This window comes from Agelaius phoeniceus, chromosome 11 (genome assembly GCF_051311805.1).
Source record: "Agelaius phoeniceus isolate bAgePho1 chromosome 11, bAgePho1.hap1, whole genome shotgun sequence".
Classification (NCBI taxonomy): domain Eukaryota; kingdom Metazoa; phylum Chordata; class Aves; order Passeriformes; family Icteridae; genus Agelaius; species Agelaius phoeniceus.
This window is the reverse complement of record NC_135275.1, coordinates 735,257-749,807: the sequence shown is the minus strand read 5'-3', so window position 1 is coordinate 749,807 and position 14,551 is coordinate 735,257. Positions and strand designations below refer to the sequence as shown.

The following is a 14,551-nucleotide window of genomic DNA, read 5'->3' as shown; positions in this document are numbered from 1 at the left end:
AGTTCTGAGTATAGGTCAGATTTAAAACTTCCTGCATTACTGAGTTTATTTCAGCATAAAAGAATAAAATCAAAAATTTTAAGGATTTGAGCTTTAAGAGGCCACGTCCTATAAGCGGACTGATTTGCCCAGTCTCCAAAATCATCTGAAATTCCTATCATAAAATAAAGATGTTAAAGTCCAATTCTGAAAAGACCTCTACAAACCCTATCTTACACAGGAATAACAGGGAAACAGGAAAGAAAATCTTCTTGCATATAAATGGGATGGTGAAGATCTGTGTTTTGTTCACCAAGTTTTCAAGTGCACACCATGTAATCAGTGAGCGTCTGACCATGTTTCTCCATGTAAAAATAAAAAATAACCTAAAAACAAGTAACCACACAGACATCTGGTCCATCAACCAAAGACAAGCTCTGCGCTCCTTACAGAGAGTGCACAGTGCAGCAGGCAGACATGTCAGAACCTACCCCACATACCCCATCAGGCCTTCCATACACCCAAGGTTTTATAATACTATCAAAGCATTTACACTGGGTCTCACCACTGTCCATGTAAAGATTTGATGTCTTTCATGTTAGTGGATTCATCTGAATCACCTCAGACAACAAATTCTGCACTGGACCAAAAGGAAGCAGGAAAACACTTCATTAATTCTGAATTTTTACCTACTGAAGTAATGTTGAGAAATGGAGACTTCGACATGGAGGCAAAGCCACTAACCCTACCAAGGACTACTTAGCAAGCAAAATTTCAGCCACACCAGATGTTCAAGGCCACCTTGGTTCAAGGCCAAGTGCACCTGTGTCAGGGCAATCCCAGATGCAGACTGGGTGGAGAATGGATCAAGATTAGCCCCAGGAAGAAGCACTTTGGGGTGTGGTTGTCAAGATGTTTCACATGACCTGAGCACATGCACTGACAGCCCAGAACCTCATCATGTCCTGGACTGCATCCCCACCTATAGCATGAGCACCAGGTAATGCAGATTCTCTGCCTGTGCTCCATTCTGGTGAGACCCCACCTGCAGCTCTGGAGCCCCCAAAACAAGAATGATGTTGAGTGGCTGCAACCAGAGGAGGCCACAGAGATGCTGCAAGGCTGCAGCCTCTCTGCTCTGGAGATGGGCTGAGAGAGCTGGCAGGGTGTTCAGCCTGGGGAAGAGAAGGCTCCAGGAAGAGCTTAGAGCCCCTTCCAGTGCCTAAAGGGTCTCCAAGAAAAGTGGAGAGGGACTTTGGACAAGGGCCTGGAGCACCAGGACAAGACAGAATAGTTTCCTGACTGACAGCAGGGTTAGATGTGATATTAGGAATTAATTCTTCCTAATTCCTAATTAATTTGGAATTAATTCTTCCCCATGAGGGTGGTGAGGCCCTGACACAGGTTGCCCAGAGAAGCTGTGGCTTCTCTATCCCTGGAAGTGTCCAAGCCAGGTTGGATACAGCTTGGAATAATCTGGTCTAGTGGAATGCATTCCTGTCTATAGCAGGGGATGGAACAAGATAAGCTCTAAGTTTCCCTTTCCACCCAAACTGTGATTCTTTGGCTCTAATTAAAACTAGAAGTTTGCTACATGGAAGATACCAACATTACAAAGCACTTTCAGGTGCCTCCTAAAGGCTGAAGCCATATGCTGGAAAGATATCTCCTCATTCCTCCTTCTCCTGAAGGTTTTACACAGCAGCTCATGGCTTCAAACCAAGCTAACTAGGGCCCCTTCAACTTTCTGAAATACACACATAGAAAAAACAGTTTACATCCTCAGTGATTGGAAATCAGTGCTCATGAACACAACAGCAAAGTATTTGCACCAGGTGAATTCATTCCAGTTCTCACTGAACAGACACTTTTGCTATTCCTTTTTGTTGCCAGTAATAACAACATTCATGGAACAATCACTAATTAAACTTGGGCTACCAAGATCTCTAGGTGAAAGCTCCATAAAGACACAGACCTTGTGAGATGTTTCAAGCATGAAGTAGTATATTAATTTAATGTTTAAGGTTTACTTCCAGAAGCAGATAATACAATGCTTTCTTTGTTGTTGTTTAAGGCTGAATTGCTTTTGTATAGATATTTTAATTGGGATGGGGTGGTAGTGCAATGGCTTAGAGTTTACAACACAAAAATATCTTCTTTTTCAGATGACAATGACCATCTATCACATGAATCCATATCTTCTAAACATTTTGGTTTATGAACTTAGTATCTTCTTGAGACTTAGCTTCCTTTGTTCCAAACACCTGTCAAGTTCCATGCTTTTTGCATCTCCAATTCCCTTGAGGCAAGCACCCATTACACACATAAGTGTAATTAATTCTACAAAGCATGGGGTGGTGAGAGTAAGACTCTTGGCAAGCTGGCATTACAAAGACAGACCACATGTCATTTCACTGATGAAGAAACATGAAAACAATTTCTACTCTTTCAAGAAATTTCCTGCAATCTTTTTTGTAGAATTCAGAAGCCTGGGGAGACCAGAAGAACAGCTGGAACACACTACTTCCTGGCTCCTCTTCCATCATATTTTGGTTGTGCCATCTATTTGACTATTAGCTGGCAGTTCTGTGGAAGTACCACAACCCACAGGTGATTGGTTTAGCTTCTACGTCATATTTTCAAAATACGTTTGCTCCATTTAGGCATTTCCTGTTGCCATATGTAGTTCTTACAATAAATGGAAAACAGACCAGGTTTTGACAGTAAGATATTATTACCTAAAATACTTCTAAAAAAATTTATCAAAAATATAAACAATGTTGTTAAATTCAACTTACGCTTCACAGCTGCATGAGGTTTACCAACGGGACAAGAAATATAAAGTGACAAGTTAAGTAACTGGTTATTGCTGAATGAATTTCTTCTTGAAGGCTTCTCTAGGTGGTTATCTAACATTGGAAAATGAAGATAATAAAACCATACCAGCTGTACATTAGAATGCAAAAGTAACTGTTTTGCTATGACTCAAACTGAAGCAATAATTTTAAAATATTATACTTCCTGTGCAATAGAAACTCGTACAATTTCTAGAAGGACAAAGCCACCTACCTTGGGGTTTCTGTAGAGGATGCATTTTGGCCAGTGCAGTTTTGGTTTTGGGCTTCCTTCCAGCCTGATGGAGACATTGTGCTGAGCTGATGTGCTGCAGTTCCCCACATGCTTCCAACGCAGGACTGGAGTCAATGTGACACTTGATTTGAAAAGGACAACAAGGGCAACCTGAGGGAGGGAGGGAAGGAAGGAGAGAAGAGAGGGAAGGAAAGGAGGGAGGAGGAAAGGAAAGGAGGGAGGAGGAAAGGAAAGGAGGGAGGAGGAAAGGAAAGGAGGGAGGAGGAAGGAAAGGAAAGGAAAGGAAAGGAAAGGAAAGGAAAGGAAAGGAAAGGAAAGGAAAGGAAAGGAAAGGAAAGGAAAGGAAAGGAAAGGAAAGGAAAGGAAAGGAAAGGAAAGGAAAGGAAAGGAAAGGAAAGGAAAGGAAAGGAAAGGAAAGGAAAGGAAAGGAAAGGAAAGGAAAGGAAAGGAAAGGAAAGGAAAGGAAAGGAAAGGAAAGGAAAGGAAAGGAAAAAGTTAGTATTTGTTCTATTGATCCTGAAGAAAATTTGTGCTACTTCTGGAAGTATATCACTCATTCAAGTTCCTGAAGAAGGGAAGGGGGAAAGGAGAGGGGTGAGCCATTCACTCACAAGTTATTACAATCAATATACCAGCATTAATAATCCCGTTAAACTGCCTGAATGATAAGACAGGCAGAATTTCCGCAATCCTGTCTTTAATGAATTATTTACTTCTTTACCATAGGAACCCAAAATAAAAGAGCAAATATAAAAGTTAAAAAAATTTCAAAATTATTTCTCAAAAAAATTTCTCCAAAAAATACAAGTGTTGTAGCATATAATGTTCTGTTACTTGATAAAATACAACTGTATTAGAATGATTCAGAAATATGTTCCATGTGGTGGGAATGGTACAAGTGCCATTTCTTCAGATTTAATCACTCAAGTTATTTATTATTCCCCCTTATATAAAAGATTAACATGCCTGCAAAAGCTCCAGTGTAGAAGATGCCATTAAGATACAATCCAGTGGCAACAGAGAGAAAGATGTTATTAATATGATTGTTGGTTTTTTGGTTTACATTCTTGATTCAATTCTGTGAAGACTCAGAAAACAAACCATCATGGACCCCGCAGTATTTGATTTGGAGTTTTTTTGGATTTGTGGCAAGGCTACATAAAACCCTTATGTCAGCTTTACTAGTGTGTCATAAGAAGGCTGAAAAAAGAATTTAAAAAGGAATGTGGTTTAAAGTTGCTGCTTTTGAACATATAAATATATGGGGTTCTGGCAGTACTCAGAAATAGAAAACACATAATTTAGAAATTTGACATAAATGCACTAAAAAATGGCAAAGAAAACATTCTTTCCCTATTACTGTTTTGAAATGGACTAGCTGAATTTACCAGAATCTCACCAGAGTAGAGGGTGGCCTACATCACATAGAAAGGATACATCTAAAGGTGAAAAACCAGTTTTTGCCTTTCTGTGATGTCTTCAACAACATGGCTTTAGCTTCAAAAATGCAACCTACTTTCTCCCAGATTCCAATTAAGATCAAAAGCCTGAAATGAAAAGCACTCCCATTCACATCAACTAAATTTTCCTAGTTTATATTAATGGTATTAAATCAGGATGTGATTTTTTTGAATAAAGCCCCTGGAGTCTGAGCCATACAGACTGCAGATTTTGTTGTCAAAAATAGATTCAGATGGCACAAATCTACTTACTGATCTCTGCCACCCAAATATACAATCCCTGAATTCCCCATGTATGGATGCCAGTTGCTGCTGGTTGAAGCTTCATTAGCATTTCTACCACAAATATCTTCTTTTCAGCAGATTTGAGACCAGCTATTAAAACATCCTTCCAGCTAAAACCAGGAAACTATAAGTATTAAGTTCTATTCAAATATAATTTCATTTAACAGAAAAATGCAGTGAAAACAGAGAAGATTATTAGAGCAGATTAATAGACTACTGCAAACACATCATCACTGACAGAATTTACGCTGATGACTTGGCTCTGGGTACCAAAAGCTCCCTGTGACAGTAGCAGTGCTGCTACAGGCCAGATTTTAAGGGGAGGGACTAGAACTTCTTCCTTATGAACAGTAGCTCAACACAGCCAGAAATTAAAACAGTGCACAAGGGAAAAGCCTGAATTCGAGAAAATTAAAAGGCCAGCATGCAGAAAACAGAGCCCAATATTTCAGCAGGTATTCACTAGCACGTGACTGGAATGCAATCTAGCAATGTTGTACGTTCTTAAAAACTGCTTCAGTGATCCAATTCCTCAATGGACAAATCTCTGCACCTACCATAGCTCTAGAAAATATGAGAAGACCCCTCTAACCTGTGCTGTGTTGTGTGACGACACAGGCACATCACCAGTTTCAGATCTGGCAAAGCACCGAATTCCTGGTAGATGCCAGACACGTCCACAGTCCCCCACAGGCGCTGAATCAGGAGAGCCACAGCTTCTCCTGCCCTCAGGCACCACATCCCTAGGAGATCCCCAACTGGACATCCAAAGCTGAGCCCAGCTACCCCATGCTGACTTTGGATAAAGTACCAGTTACCCTAAGAATTCCCCATTCTTTTTCAACCACTGCCACATGTTGGTATCAGTTTGTGAAATTTCAAAAGGAATTAAACCCCAATTCCTGTTTCTTTCCTCCTGGGATTCATTGCTGTGAGCCACCTTACATTTATACTGAAAACAAAAGCTAGTGGTTCCTTCATTGGTTTCAACTGTGTGGCACCACCAGACACCCCTTTTGTCTAGGCTAAAACCTCTTACGAGCTACTTACAGTATTGCAAAGTAGGTGTTTTGACCCTTATTTTATAAATTCACACATTAATTCTTTGTCTTATGCTGCTTTATTAGCTCCAGCATTTTCCTCAAACCTACTTAAAGCTCATCTCTTCCTCCTGTCCACGGCCAAGCTGAGACTTCAGCAGGGGTGTAAGGCAGTGTTTGTGCTGGGGCTGTACAGCCCTGCTATAGAACCCAGCTCAGTGACACTGACAACAATTAGCTTACATTTTTCAGGCATTCCAAAACATCAAGTTCAGCAAAAAGAGTGATAGCAGAGTTACCACCATAAGCTTTCAGAAACAGATGCAATCAAACAAACATTATGTTTCAAAGCAAGCAAGAATCTGGCATGGACTGCAATTCCCCACCAAAATAGAGGAATACCACTTACTCGTGCTTGAGCAGAGACTCACACATTTTTTCTTACTTGCTTAAGCTGTAAGACAACTAAAAAGAAGGAAGAACAGCTCCTGCTGCAGCTTTCATTTCATGGGTTAAATGCCATGTTCACAGGAAGTGACCTCCCCCAGCTCACTTCCGACCACCACTGCGGTTGGTGAGTCAAAGCATATAAACGTGGCAAATGCCCATGGAGGAGCTGTGCTAAGCACAAGTCACAGGAGATTACTCTGGGTTTGAGTTTCAAACCATCTGAAAGGCAATACAAAGAATGTGGATGGTTTAGAAGCCTGAATCTTCTGTAATAGAAAAGAGAAAGCTAGATCATGGAATCATAGATTCTCAGAATGGTTTGGAGCAGAAGGCACCTTAAACAAAAACCATCTTGTTCCAATCCCTTTCCATTAGACCAGGTTGCTCAGAGTCCCATCCAGCCTGGTCTTGGATGCTTCTGGGGATGGAACAGCCAGAGCTTCTTGGGGCAACCTGTGCCAGGACTTCACCAACCTCACAAAGAAGAATCTCTTCCTAACATCCAACCTAAACCTAAGCTCTTTTAGTTTGAAGTCATTCGCCCTTGTTCTATCACTACATACCCTTGTAAAAAGTCCATCTCCAGTTCTCTTGTAGGCCTCCTTCATAATTTTATAGAGTTTTTTGATTAAATGTAGTTTGATATTAATGCAAGAACAGTCAGTAACAGCAGTAACATGTCATGGAAACCAACAAAAACACAGTTCTCAGCATGCAAACTCTCAGTCTGCTTCAGTCTGAGAAGGGAAATGAGGGACTACAAAAAGTGGCAATAATGAGGGACCACAAAAGTGACAATAAGTGCAATTCTACCAGCATGAGATGGAGCTTGCTAAAAGATTTACATCAAATGTCTTGAAGATGTTCAAAGATTCCTCTTCTCCTATCCTGCTCTTCCATCAGAATCTCCATGGGAAATGATAAAGGATGAAGCAAAATCTAAAATTTTTGAATTAATGGTGCATTGCTGGGCAGACTCCACCTCGGAGGAGACAGCTGCTTTGAGGGGCTGCTGCTTTGAGCTCTTATGAAAAACACAAACCTGACAAACCCTGACAAATTGCTCAGTCTGAGCAGGGCTGCCAGAAATTTGGTCTATTCAGTTCATCTCACACCACCACAGAAACACAGACACAAAAAAAGTTTTTTGTGAAAGAAGCACATTGCTGAAATTAACAAATTTGTGCATGTAAAGCACACGGACCAAAAGTTTCCCTAGACCTATAACACTAGTATTTGGGTATTTGGGATTTGGTGTACCTTTATCCTGTCCTGACTAATTTTAACTGCCTTAGGTGAGGATGCTTTCTCTAACAGATGTTTCATAGCTTCTCAAGTGTCACTACAGAACATCATTGTCATTGTATCTTCCATAAATGTGGATCAAAATACCCCACCTTTATTCTCATTAGATTTTCCTATGGTACATTCCTGCAAGCTAATCCAAATAAAGGCTGTGCTTTATCAGCACTAGCACACACCTTCCATCTCTCATCATCTGAATCACAGCAGGCATATTCCTGAGGAGTTTTCAGCTCTGACTTCTGTTCTTCTTGAACAGGTTTTTACATACAAAGAGTAAAAACCTCTTTTACACACTCATTTCAGTGCAGTCTCTGTATCTGTCATTGCAATGTTGTTTTTATTGCCCTATCCAGAACAGCACATAACCCAGGTACCTGTGCAAAGCTTTTTCAACACTTCTCTGCCTCTGGGACATTTCACACTTGATCCTGCAGCAAGGGATTTCTCCACAACTGCTTTAAAGGAACCACTACAGAATTTTCGTTACTCATTTAATCTGGTATACTTACATTTGAAGAATTAGCTTTTCAATAGACGTACATCAGCCCTTTCCTCACAACAATAAAGCACACTCCTTGTCCCACTCAATGCTCCCTAGACAGAGTACTACAGTACAGTCCTCATTTTCTATCTTGCATGTAAATAAAAAAACTTCACACTGCAGACCCACATTTCTCCAGCTAGAAACACTCCTGGCACTATTAGTTCTACATGAAGCAGGAATGCAGTGTCAGTACAGGCTCTCTGGCCCCCCACCATTGCAGGGGCAGCTTGGGCACTAGGGCCTTTCTCTTAGATATGGGTTAGCTGGCAAACTGCTATTGAAAACTGGTTATAAAAGTGATCCTTAAGTGTTTACTTTACATTTATATAATTACAGTGGTCAGGAGAAGATTTCTGAGTGACATAAAGGAGAAGCTTCCACATCTAATTCTTTATTGCAGCACTAATTAACACAGATGTGTAAACCAAATTCCTGACAAAATCTTCATACCTACCCATTGACAAGGTAAAGAAAAGGCAAAATTACAAGCACATCTCAGAAATCCTGCTGCTATAAAGTCATTACATACAGTTTTACACTGGGGCAAGGAAAAAAAACAGACAAAAAAAATCAAGCAGGCACTCTACTTTCAGGTGTTTTATGTTGCTCTGAGCGCAGCTGGCCACTACATCCCCCACAGACAGCACAAAGCAAGGATCCTTCCAAGGCCAGTCAAATATGCCCCATCGTTTCTACCATAGTGGCAATGATACCATCTCTTGAGATGTAATACAGGATCAACTCAACTTGCCACTGAGTTGACACAGAGAAAATTTAAACTCCTTTCGAGGACAAAAAATCAGAATCTGTCACTAACTGTATGGAAGGTCATCTTTCCCTAGTTAAGAAGGAAAGTGGTATTTCTTATTTTATTTTCATTTTGTAGCAGTCTGCCAAGCAAATTCTGTCCAAAAAATGAGTGAAGGGGAAAAACATCAGCTGAATGGGAAGAAGGGCCAGCTTCCAGCCCTAGGTACTCCAAGGGGGCCTGTGGAGTGGAAGCAACAACCAGAAAAGCCATACTGAGAACAGAATAAATTCACTCAAAAGGAAAACGAGAAAGAAAAAGCACCACAGAATATATTCTCCTCCAAGACTAACAACAGGCACAATAAAGCCTTGAAACAAAAATATTTTTCTTTCCTGTATGAAACAGGATGTGGTACTGCAGTTAGCAAGAACTTACCTTCAGCTCCTGGGGTTATTGGTACAAAGTTAAAAAAAAAAGGTCTTGTGTTTTTACTGACTGTGTTTTGAGTCCTCTGTTAACACCCACAGAGGCTGAGGACATGCAGTCTGCTGCTCAGCCCCAGCCTCCCTTCAGTCACAGGAGTCAGCCCCAAATTACAGGGTTGTACTGAAACCTCTCTGTAAGAAGGCACCTGGCTCATCCAGCTGGCACTCCAGGGACAAATCCAGCCTGAGGATCTCCTGCAGAGAAGGAGGGACTGTGGTGAAGCAGCTCCTCCTTGTGCATCACTGTTATCAAAGCTCTATATGGACGCAAGTCCCAAGAGTGGCAAACTCCACATGTAATTATTTCTTTGCTAATAAACTTCTAAGTGATTATAATCTAAACTCTGCTGAAGAGTAGATGAGGACTAATTGATTTTGTGGGGGCTTGGGAGATTTTTTCAAGTAGTAATATATGTTCATGTGGTTTAACGCAAATATTGTAATTTCTAGATCTATGTCTGCAGTGCTGCTGAGTGTGATAATGAACTACACAATAAATGTCCTGAACCAATGTCAACGTTGTGTGCTTCTCCACAGTATCACAGGATCACAGAATGGTTAAGATTGGAAAAGATTTCTAAGAGCACCAGGTCAAACCATCAATTCCCCCATCATCTGCATGTTCTCCACTAAAACATGTCCCCCAAGTGTCACCTCTACACATTTTTTTGAACATTTTTGAAGACTTCCACTTTTTGAGCACTCCACCACTGTCCTGGGAAGCCTGTGCTGGGCTTGACCTTCTTTTCAGTGACAAAAATTTCCCTAATATCCAACCTAAACCTCCCCTGGCACAACTTGAGGCTGTTTCATCTTGTCCTGTCAATTGCTACCTGGGAGAAGAGACTAATACCCACCGAAGTGGCAACTCTAAAGTTCTTCCATGCTATTCTGTGACAAACTTGTACCAAAGTTATTCTTTCAGGTTTTGTTTATATTTGTATCCCTTTGGAGAGTATCAGTTTGGCCTTAGGTTTTGTCTCTCAGTTGACTTGGACACAGATGCCCATCAGCAACTTTTGCATTAGCATTTCTGTCATACCTCAGAATTTGCCATATCTTTACAGATCTGGTCCCTGAAACTTTGGCATTATGATTTCAAACCTCCAGTGACATTCCCACACAGGAAACAGACAAGGCACACAGGAAACAGGTTTCCAATTTGAAAAAAACATGTTTAATTTCTCTGTCTAGGGCTGGAGACTATTCATTGGTAAGCAAATTCCTACATTTAGCCACAGTCTTCTCAGTATTTACATTTGGCCTGCTCTTCATATTGACATAGAGAGAATAGATGTTAGGGGATACTGAACACCAAATCCCCCATAAATGAAGGCAGTTACAAACTTTTATGATCTAACAAAATATAACAAAGAGGCTGTGAAAATCTCATTCTTCTGGAGGAAACATTTAGCTCATTTTACCCCTCAAATGAGGAAATGGTTTAATTAGGCAAAAATGATCATCACAGTTACTTTCTGTGACACAAGATCGAAGGTAGAAGAGAAAAACCCCTGAGACTCTTCCATCTAGTAAGAAAAGCAGGTTAGATGACATAAAAAGACTGAGGCATAAAGAGTGACAAAGAAAAGGAGAAGGAGCCTGGGGTAAGTGTCAGCCAGCCTGACATTGAAGGAGACAAAAGCCCTGCCAGAATGCTGCACACATCAGGAGATTCAGCCATAACATGGGACTGTCAAACACTGTTCCTCTACTAGAGAAAATGGAGGCAAGAAGGGATGAGCAGCCAGACTAATTTCTTTGGTGCATACAAGTCTTGTCTTACTTTTGTGTGATGAAATGCAAAGCAACTTGTTTAACTTCAGCAGTAGATTTCAAGACTTAATTCCTGCATTGGCCAAGGTGCAGATGCCAAGGTCCAGATATCGAAGTCCATCTTAAGTTGTTGCATGTGCCTAATTTAGAAGGGAAAAGGGGAATTGGTTTTTATTCATATATTTCATTATAACTAACACGAAACCCAGAATTCATTAATTTGTAAGACTGTGTTTTGCTTTGATTTTTTCTTTTGCAAAAGGATTCATTGAAGATGGAAGATAATGGGCCTTCCTCTAATTTTTTCCTGAGTTCAGGATTGAATATTGGGCAGATAACATGCACAGAGTAAAAAATAAAGTAAGCACTTGAAACAGGCTAAAACACTCTCAAAGAAGTTCTAGTTATAGTGAAGTATTTCTGACCATAATTTTACCCTCATTGTTCTTATTCTAGCCAGGTGAGCATAAGCAAGGGCATTTCTCTGACTTACAGGACAAGTCCCACACACCACCACTGTGGGGTCTTTCAGCACAGCAGCAGCATTTCAACATATATTTTCCTCCTCCTGCCTCTTCCCCATTCAAAGTCACTTTGCATCCCATGTTTCTGGTAATTAACTTGGTTTAGCTCTGGTCTCCAGATTTAGTCTGGCTGCTTCATGGCAGACTCCTCCATGACACAGGGATGCTTACCCACGGACAACTCCTGGTCTCCCAGAAGGGAACACCCCATACCAAACTGATCTCTCTACAGTGTCCCCAGAGATCAGCCAAAGGAAGCTGAGCATGACGTGCAGTGTGTAGCTGCAACTATAAATGCATTTTCACCATGGATTTTCAAAGATGAAGCTATCATTTTGCCTGACAGCCTCAGAGCCCTCACTGATGTCAGATGTCTATACCACCTCTAAGATGGCCACACTGGATGAGCCTCCTCTAAGATGCACATACCAGATCCTGATGAAGGGATGCAGGCAGAATCTTTATTCAGCATTCCTGAGGCTTTCCTCTTAGATGAGCACAGTTTGTTTTTTTCTTTTTCCCCTGACAAGTAAAAGGTTTTTCAATATGATGAAAGAGTCACAATTAATAATTACACTGATTTTGCAAATCAATGAACTATTTCAGCCTAATAATATACCTGCAACTTCACATCTGTACTACTTTAACCCAGAAATTGCAACACCAAAGCGATCCATTACTGTGAAAACTTAAAGAGATTTATTCTACAAACAAATTACTGCAGTCAAAGCCATCTCAATTTGTTCCTTTCAGGTTACCTGCAGCTGTGTGATTTACTGTCTTTGGGATTCTCTCCCAAGAACAAAGAGAAAGATGGCAGATCTCCAATTCCCAGAGTTGCAGGAAGAGTTTCTCTGTTCTCCGAACAGAGAAAAGCATTACACTGCCCACCTTCCAGTGATTTAAAAGACAAAATTATGAGAAACAGCCCAGTCGAGTCCTATGAGCAAATTCCAGTCTTCATTCAAAACCATGTCAAAAAATGCTTTGTGTGCTTTGTTTCTTCTCTTACTGAAAGCTTACTAAATTATTCCTAATGACAAAAGCAGCATGCAAGGATCTCTCTCTCTGCTCAGCAGATGTGCCTGTGCATCTTCTTAATGCTACACATTGCAATGTGTAAGATCTTATTTAACCAACAAGATGAGTAAAAATTACCCTCCACTTAAGATTTAATGACAATATAATTCGTCTCCAACAGTGTCCCTACCAACTCGCTTTCTCTTTATAATTCTGAATTGTTTCATTAGTTTTAGTAAACCAATAATTAGCCTTTGCTGATTTAAAAGTCTATTTAGGTACTAAATAAAAGCAGGTAAGTGAAAAGTAGCTCAAAACTGAGCCCAGGTTCTTTGCTACAGAAGTAAGCTTTGCAGGGCAGGTCTAGCTTTTCTATGTGATCACAAAGTGCTCACTCCACACTGCAGATATTGAAAAAATACAACTTCATTATTGAAACACACAAGGAGTATTTTTACACTATTTTGACAGCAGAGCGGCATGTTTCAAAATTCAGAACAATTTCAAAATAATCACTAGAAGAAGACATATTTCAGCTCTCAGTGTGGCTCAGTAATGTCCTACTTGAAGTTGAGAGCTTTGATAGAAAACGGCCAAGCCACAGATTCTTTGAGCTTGGAAGGAACTTGTGGAGATCACCCAGTCCATCCCCTCTGCTCAAAGCAGGGCCACTCAGAGTAGGCTGCTCAGGACCTGGTTTGACTAGGTCAATCACACATATTACAATGTGACATGTATAATAATATTTTTGTCCCATTTAAAACAAATGTAACAAAATAACAATGTAAATTACCAATAAATAATGTTCTCAAATAATAACTCCTTTATTGAGAAAAGACACAGAATAAAACATTTCTAACTGATAATCTGAACATGAGCAGCAATGAGAAGCAAACAGGTTGCCGTGGTGCCTCGGCTGTGGACTGGGTGATTGAGTGCCACATGGGCTCACAAAAGCACAGTCGCAGCTTGGAAGAGCCTTTAAGAGCCTGGACAGCACTGAGAGGCTAACAGCAAAAGCATCCCTAGTCCTGTGCCTTTTTCTCATATCTATACTTCCAAAAAAACAATCCCACACAATGACTGCAAATCCAGCACAAGAAAAGCCTTGGAGGGGTCTAGCCTCTGTGAGTCTACTTTTTTGGAGACTTGGAGCAGCCTATGACATTGACCAAAGGTCCACGCTACACTGCACTGATTTCTCAGCTGACTAGAGAACACCATCTTTACCCTTCTCTGCGGCCTCAGGCTCTGCACCCTGCTCCTCCAGAGACCTACACACCCAGGTTACCCCAGAGCCACTCCTGAGGTCAAACTCCATGAATCTTCCAGCTCTGAGGGGACACACAACCATATTCTGTATATTGCAGATGGAGGAACCAAGAGCAAAGAGCACTCTTTCACTCGCATGGCCATCTCCTTATGTTAGATGAATGCTTCCTCACTCTGTGATCCAGAGTCTCTAAGATCCAAAGTGAGAGCAAGAAAAAGAACCTGGGAAAGGTTAAAGGTGTCCATGGGAACAACACACAGATAAATAAAGTGGAAGAGACTGAAAACCACTGAACCGGCTCCAGTATTTTGGATCCCAGTCACAGGATAGGATAAAGTATCTTTTATTTCAGCTTGACAAGCTCCAAAGAAAGTAACACCAGATCAAAGGCCTATAATATAGAGTACAGAGAAAAACTGGAGTAAAAGGAATTAGTATTAGTTTTCCCAACAAAACTTCAGTTAATTAATTATATCTATAAGAGCTATTTCATCTCTCCAGTTATCTACAATTGCACTTTTATCAAATCCATAGCCACTACAACATGAAAACCAAGGACATTTTTCAAG

The 14,551-nt window shown here is 40.7% G+C and overlaps 1 protein-coding gene across 7 annotated transcripts in view; it reads right to left on the bottom strand.

Annotated features, from left to right (window-relative positions):
- The window catches only part of FGD3 (FYVE, RhoGEF and PH domain containing 3), a 91,488-nt gene that overhangs the window by 39,516 nt on the left and 37,421 nt on the right, over window positions 1-14,551 (bottom strand). For 6 of the 7 annotated variants that reach the window (XR_013183937.1, XM_077184763.1, XM_077184766.1 and 3 more), the window contains exon 2: window positions 3,049-3,219. Coding sequence is in view for 6 of the 7 variants with exons in the window: in XM_077184763.1 (XP_077040878.1) it covers window positions 3,049-3,219 (171 nt within the window). In the remaining variant the exon portion in view is untranslated. Of the gene's footprint in view, window positions 1-3,048; window positions 3,220-6,263; window positions 6,340-14,551 lie in introns of those variants that run through there. The other variant, XM_054640460.2, reaches the window with a different exon arrangement.